The sequence below is a fragment of the Fulmarus glacialis genome, unplaced genomic scaffold, assembly GCF_000690835.1.
Source record: "Fulmarus glacialis isolate BGI_N327 unplaced genomic scaffold, ASM69083v1 scaffold8745, whole genome shotgun sequence".
NCBI classification, from domain to species: Eukaryota; Metazoa; Chordata; class Aves; order Procellariiformes; family Procellariidae; genus Fulmarus; species Fulmarus glacialis.
In genome coordinates, this window is record NW_009211134.1 from 14,355 (window position 1) to 32,400 (window position 18,046).

At 37.6% G+C, this 18,046-nt stretch overlaps 2 protein-coding genes across 2 annotated transcripts in view; one reads left to right on the top strand and one right to left on the bottom strand.

Moving 5' to 3' along the window:
* The window catches only part of LOC104076520 (glycine dehydrogenase (decarboxylating), mitochondrial), a gene marked incomplete at its 5' end in the record, with an annotated part of 19,048 nt that extends 13,422 nt beyond the window's left edge, over positions 1-5,626 (top strand). Inside the window, 5 exons of the mRNA XM_009577415.1 lie at positions 362-473; positions 1,751-1,846; positions 3,030-3,202; positions 3,906-3,986; positions 4,987-5,626. Of these exons, the coding sequence (XP_009575710.1) occupies positions 362-473; positions 1,751-1,846; positions 3,030-3,202; positions 3,906-3,986; positions 4,987-5,130 (606 nt within the window). The remainder of the gene's footprint in view (positions 1-361; positions 474-1,750; positions 1,847-3,029; positions 3,203-3,905; positions 3,987-4,986) is intronic.
* Positions 5,627-8,064: 2,438 nt separating this feature from the next.
* LOC104076521 (E3 ubiquitin-protein ligase UHRF2-like) overlaps positions 8,065-18,046 on the bottom strand; it is a 13,228-nt gene continuing 3,246 nt past the window's right edge. The window contains exons 2-8 of the mRNA XM_009577416.1: positions 16,870-16,976; positions 14,880-15,042; positions 14,206-14,343; positions 13,280-13,403; positions 12,731-12,891; positions 10,681-10,779; positions 8,065-9,171 (exon numbers count right to left, since the gene is read on the bottom strand). Of these exons, the coding sequence (XP_009575711.1) occupies positions 9,025-9,171; positions 10,681-10,779; positions 12,731-12,891; positions 13,280-13,403; positions 14,206-14,343; positions 14,880-15,042; positions 16,870-16,976 (939 nt within the window). The 3' untranslated portion in view covers positions 8,065-9,024. The remainder of the gene's footprint in view (positions 9,172-10,680; positions 10,780-12,730; positions 12,892-13,279; positions 13,404-14,205; positions 14,344-14,879; positions 15,043-16,869; positions 16,977-18,046) is intronic.

An 18,046-nucleotide genomic window follows, 5' to 3' on the forward strand; every position in this document is an offset into this window, starting at 1 on the left:
CAGGCAGCGTGTGCACTTCTTACAAGTATGCTGATGACATTCTTGAGTTCTGCTCACTTTCTTCTATTCACTTCAGAGTTTCTCAGTTTGAGGAAAGGTTTGGGTTGTTCACTTGTTGACTTTAAGCAAAAACTCTTATACAGTAAGCAGTCTCATAAGCTACGTGTACCAAAGTTGTTCTCAAGTAATACCCAGTGCTTTTCTGTGAGTGTAGTGTGGAAAAGTGTAATAGCAGTATGACTGCCTTAAAGCTAGCCAGGTGCATTAAGGTGCTGTTCTCTATCATGCTTGCCAGTACAAGAACACACAGCTTGCTTGGGAGTGGTTTTAGATCTGTTTCTTCATGTTATTCCTCTTTCAGACAATGGGAGCAAAGGGTCTGAAACATGCTTCTGAGATTGCTATACTGAATGCAAACTACATGGCAAAGAGGCTAGAGAAGCACTACAAAATCCTTTTCAGAGGAGCACGAGGCAAGTATTGGACAATTTGTTTTCTTCCACAAAGCGGACTTTTTTTTTCCTAGTGTAGAAATTGGCTTGCAATATGGTTCTTTTTTAATGCTACGTGACAGCTGCATCTCAAACTTCTTTTGATGTTCACAAGGAGAGAAATAAGCTGCCACACTGCTTCTGTGGAGGTATTGCAATGAAACTGAGACACTTGAAAGTAGAAGAAAAAATGCCTGTTTGTAATTAGATGAAATGATGACAGAAGATGGAGTAAACCTTGGCATCAGGTTGTTCTCCCTGAAGTCTAGTAGCAGATCAATGAACACTAGAAAAAGGAGAAGCGACAAAGTTGAGATCCCCAAATCTCCCATAACCAGTGGCACAACAATTTAAGAACTAGAAGCAATTTTTGGATCTGTACTTTCCCTTGCACTCTTTCTATAGGGGAAAAAAAAAAAAAATCTCTCATTTCTGCTCCTTATTCTCCTTTGTGAGGTGGGGGAGAATCCCCTTGGCAATGCAAAATACTTTAGCTACATTCTAATTCCCTGCTACGGCTCTCTAGTCTTGCAGCAGGACAGAAGTAATGAATAAGAGGTGAAAGAATTATCTGTTTTAGTAGAGTAACTATCAGAGAATGCTATTTTGCTTGTTTAAGCTGAATGGCACCAAAGAACAGTTGAATACAGTATGTATGCTCTTCAAAAAATATGTCTTAAATTTCATGAAGTACACCTTAGCTAAACCTGCAGGTTGCATTTTAAGAGAATATATTGTTTCTTCACAGAAGTGAATGGAAGTTGCAAATTTTGAAAGATTCAGCAATGAAATGCAACAAGGTTCTCCAGGATCATGGATATAAACTTAGATAATTTATGTCTTTAGCCTCTCTATAACACCAGATTTGAGCTTTTCTCTGGTATAACATGAAACTGATTATCTTGTACATGGGTAATTCAAGGTGGCCTAAGACCCAAATGGTGTTGGGCCACTGACAAATCCAATTATTTTTCAGAGTACTTGTAAATTATAGGAGCTACTTTGACCACCCTTTCCTAGTTCTGATCTTGAAATGAGGCCCCTTCTTAATGTGATGTGGGACTCAGAGGGCCAGTCTTCAAATACTGAGTTGTGTATCTCTTACCTGATAATTTCTCAGGTTTGAACTTTTGCCCAAGTGGGTATTTTTTAATTTGTCTTTTTGCCATGTTCTCCACAAAACCAGTCAGAATAAACTGCTTGGTAGATTGCATTATGCTCCTAGTAAGTAAATGTAGCGTGCACTTCTTCGTTTACAGGTTATGTAGCCCATGAATTCATTTTGGATACGAGACCTTTCAAAAAATCAGCAAACATCGAAGCTGTAGATCTTGCTAAGAGACTTCAGGATTACGGTAAGTCAAATGCCTTTTTTTAAAAATAGCAGCGTAAGTGAGAATTACCTAAATCTTTTCTAAAGAGAGTCAGAAACACTCTAGTCCTGTGCTTATGGATGGTGAATCTGTCATGATCATTTTAGGTGTCCTCATGTTTATTAAGGGCTTAGAGAGATATTTGCATCAATTGAGTTGTAGTAGCTACTTACAAGTCTGCCGCTATCTCCCAGTTTTGTAAACTGCCCCTTCAAATTTGCGACTACATGACTCTTAACCATTGGGTTGGAGCCAAGAGCTTAATAAGATTCCAACCAAAAAAAAAAAAAAAAAAAGAAAAAGAAAAATATTTTTGAAGTAGGATAATAGGATTTAAACACTTCCATCCTGATACAGTTAGGCAGCTTTGTACACATGCTCTGAAGAATGTGATCGTGGCTACTCTTCGTCTACCAGACAAGATGACCCATTGAACTGCTTGATCCTATGCAACTGTGCTTCTAACAAACATGCATAAAAGCTGTTAAAACCCTAACCAGTAATACCTCATCAGTGAAATAATCCAAAGCCCAGCTGTGATACCAAAACAACCATCCTTCCTGCTCTTTGTAATGTGCTATGGCCTTAAATAGCATGCCGCACTTTAAATAGACTTTTCAATAGGTATGGAGGTGAATTACAAGGATAAGTTTAGTAACGTTCCATCCTCTGCAGCTGAAAGAGAAGCATCACAAGGCTGTAATTAGCAGTAGTGCAGGAAGGGAATCATGAGAGACCACCTTTTCTTTTTACCTTGTTTACCAGTGCAGAAATCTATACCTGTCTCACTTGGCCATTCAGCCTGTCATAAGAAGGTAAAGTGACAAAACACTTCTACTGAAGTGAGCAGCAGGAACAGAAATAACCCAGGAAAGAAGCAATATACTTCAGGCTGAAAAGTAAGAAAGCAAAAAGAGCAGGTTTTAAGAGTGTTTCATTAAATCAATGTGTAACTCTACTGTAAATAATGCAATGGCATTACCCTTCAGTGTTAAAAACTGAGATACTTGAAAAGTCTGTCTTATCTCTATAGCACACTGCCAACACTACCAATGAGTTCAGTCCTGCAAGGATTATAGAAAGGGCTGAATTTGTGAATCAATTGCTAGCTGATGCATATATTAACTCATAACCTATTGTCAGTGACTGATTTCTTCTTTATCAGGTTTTCATGCACCAACCATGTCCTGGCCAGTGGCAGGGACGCTTATGATTGAACCAACGGAGTCTGAAGACAAGGCAGAGCTGGACAGATTTTGTGATGCAATGATCGGTATTCGGCAGGAAATCGCTGAAATAGAGGAGGGCAGGATGGACCCCCAAATTAACCCACTAAAGGTAATATGGCATGTAGAGCCAGTTAACAGCATCAGCTTAAGCCTTGAGACTTACTTGAGACTACGTGAGCCTGCTTCCTGGTCTTTCAGTACTCTCGAAAATAACCGTGTGCAACAGTGAACACATGAACTTCTTGAAATTAGACGTTTTTAGAAACCTTAAACGTTTTCAAAATTTGAATTTTGACTTTTTCAAGTCAGAAGTCTGGCCTTTGCTGACAGAGCAGCAAAATTTATTTACGCAAGTACATGATCTATAGTTTTTGAGGCCATCTCAAAGTAATGAAGGAGAGATGCTTATTTATCTGGTTTAAGAATGGAAGTGGAATGACCTTAAAACTAACAATAAAATAAAGATTGAATGAATTGTTTTAGCAACTGCAGCACAAAATTGCTATAGGCTCAAGTTCTGTTCAACTCTTGTAATGCTATACTGACTTTTTAGATACCGAGGGGATTTAGTGAAAAGCTGGAAGCATATTCAAACCTTGGGTACTATCTTCAGGCAAACTGAAAAAAAATCCAGATACTGACTTGCTTCCTGTTTTAAATCTGCCTTTTTTTCCCCAGATAAACCGTATTCACAAGAGACTGTCTAGAGAGTAATTATTTATATGTAGTAATGTGAACTTGAAGGAGGGTTTACATTAATACGTTCAACTGAATTCAATAATTTCATGTCCTAAACGTCTTTTTGCTTATAGATGTCACCACATACTCTGAACTGTGTCACTTCCTCCAAGTGGGATCGTCCTTATTCCAGAGAAGTGGCAGCATTCCCACTGGTGAGTAAATAATGGGATCCTAGTGGTGTGGTAATACATAGATGTGCTTTCTGCTCTGTGGTTTTCTGGTCAGTTGGAGATGAAGTAATCTGGTAAGAATAAAAACTTCAGAGCCATTTTTACTGTTGCTCAATTTTTCTGTGTGTGAGCTCTACAGTAGTTCCATTAGTTTTGTTTTCCAAGACAAGGAAAAAAGATCTTAAAAAAAAAAGTGTCTACATATTAAGTGCAGACTTGGATTTCTAAATCTCAGCGCTTCACTACTGGATATTCCCATTGGAAACAGCTCGCTCAGTTCTGACGTACTGCACCAGGGGTTCCCAAAACAGAGTCCCACATCTTGACGTTCAAAGCTCTGCTCCAGAGAACTTGGATGAGGGTTTGACAAGATGCAGGGTCAGCATGAGGCAAGCCACACCAATGCGAGCCTGCTACAAATAAAGGTCAAATGGGAGCCGGATACATCAGCCTTCTTCAGAGCATTACATAAAATTGCTTCCACAATCTTAACAGCTAAATATATATGTAACTAACTTTTCTCACCTAAAACTGAATTGCATCTATTTTATTGCTATGTACTGTTTAAAAGAGGAAGAATTTAACTGCACCTGTGAAGTTTGCCACCTTGTCTTATATATTATAACTATATTGAACAGCACAGGTCTTGGTAGTCTCCTCCACTTTTCCTTGGTTCCTATCTGTAAGCCAGTTATTCAAAGGGTCATAGTTTTCTTTCATCCCATGACAAATGCTTCTTTGCAAGCATTTGTTAGAGGAAAAGGTTACACTTTTTGGAAAATCTAAGTATTCTTTTGACTGCCAACTCTATTATACATGCTTGTTAACTTTCAGGGACTGCAAATAGATTTGAAGTATGACTTCACTTAAAAAAATCCACTTTTCCAGCATTTGTCATTCTTAAAGCTTCTAATGTTTATTACAGTTACGTAGATTTGCTTGGTAGAAAAATTAAAATAGTTGTTTTTTCTTCTGTACATAGCCATTTGTGAAGCCTGAAAGCAAGTTTTGGCCCACAATTGCTCGCATTGATGACATATATGGAGATCAACATCTGGTTTGTACCTGCCCACCAATGGAAGCCTACGAATCTCCCTTTTCTGAACAGAAGAGAGCATCTTCGTAAGACTGCTTCCAGCTGCTGGGATGTCTGAGTCCATCAGGATGGCCTTTTCCTCCCAGACCTGATAGGGGATTTATATACTGTGTATATTTTGGATAATCACCATGTTTGTTAATTGAATCACTGCTCAGTTAAAATGTAAATACAATCAATACGTTAGGTGTAAACAAAATGTGATTGTTCCACAGCAGTTGATGTTGAAGTTGCCTTGATTCAGCATTTTGTCTGTTCTGTCCTAAAGTTTTAACAATTAACACGCGGTTTGCAAAGTGGCATGGAAGACACGGTTAAAAAAAGTAGAAAAGATGCAGATGCATAAGGCAATAGTAATGAATATTAACTGCAGGAGTAATTGTTTATATTTTATAAAAAAAGATGAAGTAGATTGTTTAATTTACTTCACGTATTACCACTAGCATTGCTAGTGTTAATATTTCATACTGGTTTTTTTACCTACCAATGTTAGTACTCTAATAAAATTGGTAAGAATTTTAAGTGTTGTCATGTTCTGGATTTTAACTTTTCAGCTGGATTTATCTAACAGAGCAGTATGAAATTATGAAGCTTAAGTTCTGATTTGTCAGAATTGCCACAGCAGTAACAGCTTCTACACAAAGCAAAATACTGGCAGAGATTAATATTGAAATAAATCTCTGATTTTTTTAATGAGCTAGAATGATCAGTTTTACTGAGCAGTAACAAACTTAACTTTTTTCTGTATCACATCAATTTTTCCTTGTAGTTCCATCTAATCCTCTCTTATTCCGGAGAAGGCATGAAACACCTTTTCTAACAGACTGTGAACTGCTTAGTATGAGTTAGGTCTTGTCTAACAAAGTATTCTCCTTCCACAGTTTCTCAAATCTCTTATTTTGGGTACTGGCTTTGGTTTATACAGTGCACGCAACTTCCTTGCTTTGTCATGTAAGTCTACAGCTTGTGTGAAAACTGATTCCCAGCTTTAGCTCTCCAAGAATACTGACAGCACCCTGAGACCGGGGCCCTACTGCTACACACAATGCCACATTCAGTTACTCAGTAGCCAGAACGCAGACCTTAAACAGGAGCCTCTTCTAATCTGTTCCCAGTCAAATGTATATAAATCCGATCCTCTCACCAGTTACACAGACAGACTGTACCTGTTACGAGCGCGTTTGGAAGGAACCTGAGCGGGTCTGTGCGGATTCATTTGCGTTTGGTGCAAGTGAGCACCCCTGTAGAGACAAACTCATTCAGCCACACGAAGTAGCATTTTGGTGAGCGAGGAAGCAGGTACCGGGGTAACACTCAGACGGGGGAAAGGGCTGCACAGTTTCGTACCTTACAACCAGCAACTACTCGACTTCTTCTTGAACGTCTACGTGCACACTCATGCCTGGGAGCTTTCTCTGAAGTGACACAAATGAGGCTAGTGTTCACAGCACTATTTAAAGTACTGCAGATGACAGGAGACAGGAATGGATTTCATTAAAGGAAGGTTAGGCCAGGTATCAGTTTTGATATGAAAAGCTGCACCTAGGTCCTAAAACGTCTAAATACACAGTGAAGAAAATTAGAATAATATACTCTAGAATTTACTATTGAAATGGGCGGCTTTCAGCAGCTACTGATACAGCACTAAGGGTGTAAAAAATTGTGAAAAAACACTGCAAACTTGTAATGTGAAGAAAGGACAATCTTTCTGCGTTGCCAATCTAACTCCACAAAGTCTTGTCAAGCTACTTTAATGTTTATTAAAGGCAGTTTCATGTTGCTTGACTCTGAATATCACTGAAAAGACATATTAAAAAATTGGTTTACGTAATTTTGTATTAAGCAGAGAACTTCCCATTGTTGACCTCAAACTGACAAATTTATCTCACCAATTAATTGGTAAAAGCTATCAAACGGGAAAAAGCATTAAAAGGTGTAAAATATTTCACAGCACTCAACTACTAAGTAAAAAGCCACGTCTTTTGTGCTTACTGCACTGATGCAATGATTGTTACAAAGGTAAAATTACATCTGTTTTCACTACAAAATACTGAGCTACCATTCTGTAAAACATAGAAGTTCAACAGGATATAAGAATCTGTCTACATCTCTTTTAAACTGTATACTTAACACTAGTACCAATTAACCTACTGAACAAAGGCTGAACCCTCTTTCTAGTAAGCACAGAAAAAGCCGAGGAGTTAAATCTTTCAAAACTGTTCAGCAATGCCTGGTTTTTTGATATACGACTAGAGAGATAGTACCAGCATTACGTGTTTTGGATGCAACTGAAATCCTAAGTAGAACAGGGAGGGAGCAGGGGGGAGAGAGAGAAGTTACTTATTTTGGATGAAGCGAATAAGCCATTAAGCTAACTTTCAGCCACAAAAAACAGCACTGCCATGTGCATCTCAATGATCGGTTCATTACCACACCAGGGTAAGGGCAAGATCTTAAATTACTGAGAATGACATATGTACTTTGATAGGTACTTCTATATGTGCCTACTTCGCAGGCTGGAGGCTGCCAGTGCAGACCCATGCCTACGGTGGGAATCTCTGGCTGACGGCTGCGCAGGGCACCGGCAGCTCCCAGCTGCCCTGCGCTGGCGCTGGCACCAAGCACCGCCGACACCGGCGGGGCAGGAGGGGCTCCCTCCGACTCCGGTACCTGGACAGAGCGCTAACAAGCTTCCTTCAAATGCTCAGTAGAGACCAGAGTAGCTACGTAAGAACCTCTGCTATAGAGTATGTGAGAGCCCATGGATATCGATATCAGGTTGGGGTTTTTTTTAATTAACAATGTTTTTTTCATTGAGAAATGAGCCAAGGAATATAAAGCCTCATGTCTGAAAAATAAGCAGCCCACCTAAAGAAAGCATTTAGAAATCTGAAAAAAAATTCAATAAAAATGTTATGATTTAAATAAGTGGGTAATAGTAAAAACAAAATTAGCAACTTTTCTGAATCATAAAATATTTAATAAGGTATATTTTGGGGGGGGATATATTGTATATAAAATTTCAGATCACAATATGAAGCGATTTGAACCCTCTCCAAGCTAGCACTGCCTTCAATGCCGTGTAGATGTATTGCCACTGATACAAGACCTACTAAAAGCATACAGTTTAACTAATACAGAAGTGGCTTTTTTATATGAAATATTTTTTACACAACTAGAGTGTCTTGAATACCCTCTTTAAGTGCAAAAAACACAGATCACTTTACACTAATGCAGCAACAATGCATTCATATTGTTCTCATTAGTCATTAGTAGTCAACTTGCATAAGATACAAGAAAAGCACAATGAAGCTCACAAAAATAGACTAAAAATCAGCCTGTTCTTGCAAAAAAATACAGCATAATGGAAGAAAAAGACAAAAAAGGATTATGCACACCACAGAATTTGCTGTTCTTTAATCCAGCTGGCTTAAGTGCTGTTTCTGTTTTTTTGCTGTTTTTTGTAGGGTTTTGGTTTGGTTTGGGGTTTTTTTTTGTAAATCAAACCACATGGACCAGGCACAACTAATATTCAGGAGGCAGTGTGTAGCTAAAACTTCACTAACTTTTTGTCATCCCCATGATTTATTTTCCTCTGTCCTGAGGTAGTTACAAAAAAACACATCATAAATTAAGCATCAGCTAGGCCAGTAAGAGCTGAGGCTTTTCTTTTTTTTTTTTTCTTTTTCTTTAAAAACTATTTGTTAACTGGCCAAAACTACCCTTGATGTTAAAAGACAGCTGAGAATTAGAGTTCTCACTACACCAAAAAGATGGCTATGAGGGGAAGAGGGTTAGCTGCTTCAAAATGTGACAATATATTGAGTCCCATCAAGCTGGCTGGTCCACTGTTGAATTTCCCATGTTTATTCTCCTTTACTGTCTATAAAGTCACTGGGAGAAGTACGGAAGGATCTGAGCACATCATCGTCCTTTACTGTAACCAGGGAAGAACTGGTCCAGTAGTGTCTGCAGTATCTTGTTGGGAACCATGGTGTAGCCCTTTCCCAGGTCATAGCGGCAGGCAGGGCAGGTGAAGACTTCAGCTCTGAAGGAGCGCTGTAAACAACTCTAGGATGTACAAAGACAGAGAAGTAAATCGTGAGAGCTTTGTTTTAGACTGACAGCTTAACCAGCAAAAACTAAGGAACCACTATAAACCAAAGATGCTGTACTACCAGAAAAAAGGAAGTCCTTACAAAGCCCTCTGCCTCGCTGACTAAGCAAAGGAACTCTGCTCTGGGCTGGGATGTGAAACACTGAGCTTGGCAGGAATTAAAACAAATCACTGCTGAGATTTCGTTTCCGTTACTGCCTTCCCGTGAATCACAGCCACATCTGCAGCTTCCTTCTAGCTTTCCAGTTAGATTGCTACAGTTTTCCAGACCTTCATTTCACGAGTATACCGGGTATACTGTTCATGTAACAATCTCCACCTACCTCATCGGATCAGACTCAGTTAAGCCTTAAAGACACATGTAGAATAATACAATCTCTAACACATCAGTGTCAGTGCTGCCCTCCTTACTGTTACCATAGGCTGCAGATAGCCCAAACACGTGAGCTGGATATCAGAAATTCATCAGGGCAGGTCTGTGCCCAAACAGCAATAGCAGCGTACTATCAAACTATTCTTACAACTTTAACTGGATGTTGTATTCGCAAATATTTACTGATGTCTTCAAATTCTGCGCTTTCTGAGTTTGTTGCCATTCAGCTTTCTCTTCTCCATGGTTTTCCAATTTCCACAATTCTAAATATTAACCCCTTCATAATACTTTTTATGTTTTTTTAAGGGTCCATAATCATTCTATTTGTGCACGCCATCCATAACAACACGGTGATTTTTACTGGAGTGATACATATCTTCTTGAACAGCGAACTTGCATTATCAGATATTGTACTAGGATGATAATAGTCTGAGTCCTTTTAGGCTCTTAGGCAGAAATACTAGGTATGGCAGGCACAGTTCAAATATGCACAGTTTAGCGCATGATTCATAGACACTCCTGCTACAAAAATTAACTCTGGTACAAACTGGATTCCAAACGCCTTACATTATATCCAAGATTTTAAGATACATGAGTTACAAATTGACTTCTGTGGCCCTCCTACCAAACATAAACGATGCCAAGAATAACAAGATAAGGTAACTTACTCCAAATAAGCCCAAACAATTTTCTTGTATTTACCTGCGTCCTTTCCATAACTCTCAATAAGTGTTACACAATTATAAAATCTGGTTTTATTCCTTAAGTATGTAAAATTACATTATTGTTTCTGTACCAACATTTAGCTCCTGGACCAAACCAATTCCTAGTGTAATTCCACTGATCACAAAGGAATGACAGCAATGGTAAACTTCACTCATTATGTCTATCAGAAACAACATTAAACGTACTTCCACTCTTTATTACATAAAACTAAGGTTACACAGCAATCACTGAATGCAAACTTGTTGCATGTTTTTGCTTAGAATATTAGGCAATAATTGTTGTCTTTCTAAAGTACATATGGTTTTGGTGACTGGTGTCTCAGAGCCAAGAAAACAGCCCAGAGCAAGACCGAGTTTATTCTTACTTTACAGACGTTGTGGAGGCACTCTGTTGTCACTGGTTGGTAAACCAGCTCCTGGCAGCAGACACACATAAAGGATTGTTCCAGTTTCTTCAGAAAATTCTAGTGTAGGGCAAAGGAATAAAAAAGACAAACTCTATTACAGTTCTTGTAAATGTCACTTATTACATGAAGATGATGAACCTCCAGAAGTTCTTAAGTCCTCCCTATCCGTGAGTGCATCTTTCTAAAAGTAATCAGGAAGCAGGTCCGTAACTGCTCAAAACTGCTCTTTAACCTAAAACTGCTCTTCCACAAATCAGAGAACTAATGGTTTAAGGATTATTTACTTGTCTGTATGAATATTGTTATAAACAAAATGAAACAGACCGGCGGTCCCCTCATGCCTGGTTCTTAGTGTAGGTCAGAAAATTTAGTAATTGTGTTTGGTAACTGCTGCTAGAAATTTGCATGTCCCTGAAAAGATCTCTGCTTTTCTGCCAAGGGAACTTCTGCCCAAGAAAGCCACTTCTGCACCTCCTCTTGTGCTTATGGATCATGGCTAGCTTAATGGCTTCTCCTCTCCTCAGGCCAAATTCTCTGAAGCGTGTAAACCAACCTCACCGGTTTTTAAAGCTTCCCAGGGCATCTCTGAGGAATCTCAAGATACGTTTATACCAGGGGCTTTACACACACAAGCATGCTTATCTCTGGCATCTCCAAATATCTCCAGAATACAAGCTTGGGTATAGAAAAAAAAGCAGATCTACGGGTAATCAAAATATAGAACTTTGTGATAATTTTTAAAATAGCAGATTTATCTTAAACCACACTTTATTTAGTTAAAAAGGAAGGTGGTTGTTTCAAGCAGAAAGATTTATCATTTTCACAGCAGCAACCCAAAGCTACCAGTGATTCCCATTGCCTTTAGCGGCAACCAAATGGAAATCTTACCAGAATTATGGGTAGGAATCTGTAGAAAAATGACTTCTCCATAAGTCAACCACTTTTAAATTATTCTTTTCTCCTTTTTACAAACACGTATCTCTATTGCCTGTCATTGTGCACAATTTTAAGAGCTGAAATTCCTTCTAGTCATTACAGACACTAGATACAAGTCAGATAACAGTAAGTTTACATTATCAGTTCCTACACAAAGACAACTGCAGCAGCATTGCAGCAAAAATTAGTACTGTAAGTGGAAGAACAGGGAGTTATAGATGTTTTTTGTGTTACAGAAGCACCGTAAATAGCCACTGGCAATTCCCAAATAAACTAATTATGTATGTCCATTTTTAGACATCCATTTTCCAGCCAATGGTTTGTTTCTCACCAAGTTGAGTTTTATCAAGTTATTTTAACTTCTTAGTGCTTTGGTTTCTTCTGCAAAACAGTTAAAATAACTATGAACTTGACATTGGTAAAACTAATTACCACTGAAAGACACAGTATTTCAGGAGATATTCCTTTTGGGGACTGTTTTTATACTAGTGTCTATAGTCTCTTCGATCTTGAGCTATTGTTATTTTCTTGACCTTTAGGGGGAGGATGGTATTTTCTCTCTTACTTAAGGTTCCCTCTCTACAGAGTGGGATAATCTAGATTTGGATGAAAATATTTTCATTTCATACCTAAATTTGAAAATTACAGTACTTCTATCTTCTTAAAGCAAGCAAGCTGTATTTTCTGTCATAAAATTTTCTTTCTAAACAAAAAATAGTGACTAGAACAATCTTTCTTCATGTCTGATTTGTCACATCAGCACAGCACAAAAATACATTTATAATTTCAGAGAAAACACGCTCCCTTCAAAAATGAAAAAAAAAAAAAGCCACTTCTAACTTCAAAATGTTTTTTGAGCAAGAAAAGATCTCTATTATGCAGGTGTAAACTGAGCCATCAATAGCAAATTGTACAAGCAAGAATTATTTTCTTGAAATCAAAGTCTTACAAATAAAAATAATGCTAGACACAGTCTGTATTCAGCAAAAGTTCAACAAGCGAATTAGGTTTTAAGAGAGACTCAAGATTTCTTCTAACAGTCTAAAGAAAATTATGCATGCAGCAAACATACTGGTCCTTCCTTAAGAGAAGCAAGTACTTCATCCCACAGTTTCTGGTTCATACAGTCTTCTCTAATCAGCCATTGCTGCTCTTGGGTCAGCTGGAAAGCCTCTCCTTTCCCTCCATCTCCCATCCTCATGGTTTTGGGTGTGTTCGTAGGTTCTTCTATACCTGCTTAAGATTATGACCATCAGATGCAGTAACAGCAAAGTGTTAGTCTAAACTAATAAAAGGGAAGACAAAACTGTTTCTAGAAGGCTAAACATGGATTACACTCATGAAATGCGGCAATCAAATCACTACTCCAACTCATACAAAAAACTGCAGCACACAGTTGCACAGAAGACTGTTCATTTTTCTACAGAGCTTAAGAGGAAAAAAAAAAACTAAGAGTAGTAAATAGGATAAGATCCCTATACTACTACTTAATTACAGAGCATGTGCTTATCAATTTACATTAGTATTCCAAATAACTTCTGTGAAGTTTTCATGCTACTGGCTTCACAAAAGTAACATGACAGGCTTTGCTGATGAGTGCTAAAAAAGTAAAAAGAAATACCATCATCAATTGTCCTTTTCTGGTTTCCGTTACTCTGGCTGGTTGGCTCCTGTTTCACAGTTTGCTTTTTAACCTTATCTTTCTTCTCCTTACTAGCCATGGCTTCCAAATAACCTTCTGGATACTAAAATAAAAAAGCATAGATTTGAAACAAAACTCATACAGGAATTCCCAAATACCAACAAGACTAATTTCTAAAAGACTTTAAAACCCTGTGACTACATATTGAAATAACTACAAAATCACTTTTAAAACCCTACATGATGGAGAAAACATTTAAATTAGCATCTGTTATTAAGAAAGTGTAGTCAAATCACAGAATCGAATCCAGACTGGATTGTATTAAAAGGAACCTGATATCTGTATCTATGCCCTTACAACTATACAAATCAGTTAGGCAAAGCTGAAGACGGTGGTATGCTGTAAGATACTGCCTTGATGAGAAAAGAAACAGTATGTTAATTCTTTCCATCTTTCATGGATTCCGCTATGCCCAAGTCCTCATGGGTCAGTTTACTTCTGTGCCTGAAACACACTATCTGTACAAACTCCTCAGTCACATGGACAGAAAATACATAAAAATGCGCAGGTTTTTCGATTTCTCAGACTCAGTTATAACAATAGTTGCTTGTAGGAATTCTTTCCAGCCTAAGGGTCACAAAACTTGATTCAAACTCTTAATTTTCCAAACCATAGGTGCAAAGCAATTCACTGCTAAGGCAGAAAGCTTCATCCACTGTTCTTCTGCTGTGTCACTATTACAGGATTCTTTCAGTCTGCAGATAATCTGAAGTGTGTTTTGGCATTAAATCCTGCCACAGTGAAGTACAACAAAAAAACGGGGCTTTAATTTCACTGATTTCTATTTCTGGAATTCGTTTACTGGAACTGAGAATAAAAACAATTCTGAGAGTCCTGATTCGAACCTGTACGCTCAGACCCAGTTTCTTTGATCGCTCCATTCCTTCCGAAGTCCAAGGTGCAGGCTCAATGTCATCTCTCCTCAGAAGATAGCGCCAAACTAAAAATCCACATTTTCCAATTTCTGGCCAGTATTTCACCACCTAAAGAACAATATAAAATTACTGCCATTATTTTATCACAAGCCAAACACATGCATATAGTCATACTTTAACTGTTCAAGAAGAAATGAGAAGACTAAGTTATACATTACTATTATACAGAAGCTCTTCCGTCAGGTGCGAAATTTTTGTATTTTTGATAAATACAGTGCTCTTAAAAGGCACACACCTTTATTTCAGATGCTGAGAAGTTATCAAATGCACAAGAATCTAGGATATAGTTGGAAGGAGTGAGGAAATAATTTGATTTCCAGGGATGAATATGACTCAGTAAGATATATAAAGTAGCTTACATATTCAACTTTATATATCCTATTATGGATTATGTTCTGTTATCACTGCTCTGAATAATTTCATTTCAGTTCTTAGCAGAATAAGCTAAGGCTAAAAAGCTATCACGGAGAAAAAAGAATTATTTCTTTTAAGTCATAATGAAGAATTTGCAATGTAACACATAAGAGACTTTTTAAAACAGCTGAAGAAAAATGTTATGTTGCACTCAGTGAAGATCAGAATACCTTGTAAATGCCATCATATCTGTTGCCTTCCTCTGGGGCATATTTGCTGATCCGCCGTCCTTTTGAACTGCGCACTACTCTGACCGGCTTACCAGCTCTCCAATTCTTAGACTCTGCTCCATTTTTGTCATCCAGTGGGGCATCACAGTTAAGGGCCAATGCCCTAGAAAGAGATTTAAAATCTTCATGAACTAGACTGCTTCACACAAGCAGCGTAGAACTTTTCAGTATATTATTTTACAGCTGCAGAACTGATGGAAGCAAGGAGATCCATGCTACCATGCATGGTAAGAAAAAAAATGGGAACACAAAATATTTTGTTGTCAAAGTTCCAGATGAAAACTCAGCTGATATTGCTCAATAAAACCGATCCTTTTAGATTTAATACTCTTCATTTTTAAAAAAAGTACATAGTAACCATCCAAAAAACTCTAAGTAACTGAAATCTCTCACACAATACATAAATTGCCTCAGAGTAGGTGTTAAATAATAGCAGCTAACTCAGGGACAAGTAAACCCCTTTATCCACTAACTACGTGAAGACCCTCTTCTAGAAACCTGGAGCAAGACAGTATGAATACCTACTAGACCAAGCTGCCGTAATGAACAGTATTTCTACTACCACAGCCTGATTTGACCAGGGATTGAAAACCCTTCAGAATCAGATTCAAACAAAACCATGGAGCTCAGAACGGAAGAAATAATATGGTTTGTAAACAGCCATGGTACAAGTATAAAACCCACATTGTACAGAACAGTAAGAGACAGGCGTACAATGCTGACTTTAAAAATGTTTCTTATATAAAAATGAAACTTAAAAAAAGAAAAATATCTGGACAGACAAAATCAATACTGATTCAACTACATGGAATCATCATAATCTTCAGTATCAAAGTGCATGAAAACTTGTATCAAAATCAGTAACTGAGAGCAGCACCTTGTTATACTCCATGCGCGCTAATCCCTGGAAAGCTACAAGGCAAACTTTGCCAGTGGATTCCTCATTTGCTAACAGCAGAGAAATGCTGAGACTAGGGGGTCCAGCTTTTAATTCTGTTTCCCAAAGCAAGTTTGGTCTATTCACTAAATATGCGTGTAAACCTATTGTTTAAACCTACTTCATTCTTCCATCCCTCCTTGTTCTTGTTCACATCACATCCCCTCTCTCTCTCCCTCCCTCCCTTTCCCAGCAGCCAAGTCAGGATTTTCTTCTCTCCCCTCTAAGTACCACCAAAAAGCTTGAAAGAATCCCCCTCCACTCTGCTTGACAGCAGCACATCATATCTAAAAACAGACCTGACAAAGAAAAGGTCTTAGTCAATCTCAGCACCCCACAGATGTTAAGTGGTCAGATGCATAACAGAGATTATGCTCTTCGAAACAGAGAAGGATGGAGAACTCTTTGTTCAGGCAGGCTTTTAGGGCACGTAGAAACACTAAGCAGATGTCTAATTCATCTTCTGGACATATACTTTCTTTTTCAAGCACCTCTTCCTGATAAACCAGCACCCTAATTTCTTGCTTTTCACAGAAAACTATGATGGAAGAAAGGGCTAGCAAAATAGGAAACATTTCTTTTAACATGGGAAAATGAACATGCTTTCTTCCTACTTAAATTTCATAATTGATTTAACCACTGGAGAAACTTAAAAAGAAACACCCAGAATAGAAAACTTCTACCCACGATTTTTAACAGACTTCTCATTAAATTCAAACAGAGTATTCTGAAGGAAATTACAATTTCAACCAGAGACATGACTACTAGCGGCACCAGCAATATAGCAATGTATTTCATTGAGGTGCAAGTGTTTCTTAAATCAACAAAACATAATGCTTGATGAAACGCCTCTTAACAGCAAGAGGCACCACTGTTTACAAAAGTAGCACATACAAGACTGAATGAATATAGCAAAATGTTAGTTTTAAATTAAAGCACTACAACCCAGCTCTTTGTTTTGGAATACTTTTTAATTTTATCGTCAAAACTTACCTATTCATGTGTGTTAATGTCTGATCAAATGAATGTTCTCCAATCCTTTTATTGCCAGAAAGATCTCTACCTCCACTGCCAGTGTAAGTGAATTCATCTCCTCGATCCTGTGCAAGAAGATTATCCTTTGTTTTAGCACTCCAAAGTAAAGCAACACAATTTAAAAAAAATGCGACTTTATTTGTTCTATTTACTCAGACAGAGAAAAACTATACTCCAAGGCATGGGAAAGATGTGTTTTCAATTTCAGCATCACTGTCCTTCTACAGTAGTTGTGCCAGCACAAAGCTACTGGTTTGGATGTAACACATTCACCAAAAAATTCCTATTAAAAAATTGCCTGCCTCAAAAAATTGGACGTTCACATCTTTTAAAAAGCTGTTTTTGAAAAAGAAAAAAAAAATTCTGAGGAGGGGAACACATTCTAGCAAGCAGTTACTTGCTCTAGAGCTTTCATTTAGTTTACAAGAATATCGTGTTTGTAAAATACGTAATAAATACTTCTGGAAGGATCACTTCAGCTTGTGCAAGGGGTTAAGTGCTAATAGCTGTTTGTACAGCTCTGCCTTACCTACAAGGCAGGTGCTTTAATGCAATAATAATCCCAGCTCTGCTGAACTACTAAGAGCTTAAACTCACTTAGATTTGCATTTTGTAAGCTGACATAATTCTGTAGTATATTTCCCACATAAAATTTTCTTTAAATTTAAAGAAGGTTGATAAAATCTTTTACCATGAACCATAAAACCAGACAAAATCTACATACACATAAGTAAAGCCAATATTACTATTTTCTTTAGGAAATATGTCACAGAAATTCTTATTACTCCTGGCAAATTCAAGTATTTCTAGAAAGATACAAATAGATTTAATATGATAGCTCTTTGGAGATGCAAATTTTGTACAAAGCATGAAGCAATAGCAGAAGATAAATACTTAATATGAAAATAATGTTTATATGAATTTTTATAGCAAAAATCTGAACATACTTGTACGCAGTAGTAAAATTCAGTTAATTTCTTACCACTATTAAAAGTCTGACATTATTAACGATCCAGTGCAAGACTGTTACAGATATTTCATGACTGACAACAGCAGAAAAAGAGAAAGTTAGAAAGAGAAATGCTGATTGAACAAGGCCATAGATTAATTATAGAAATTATGTTTATTTTATTCT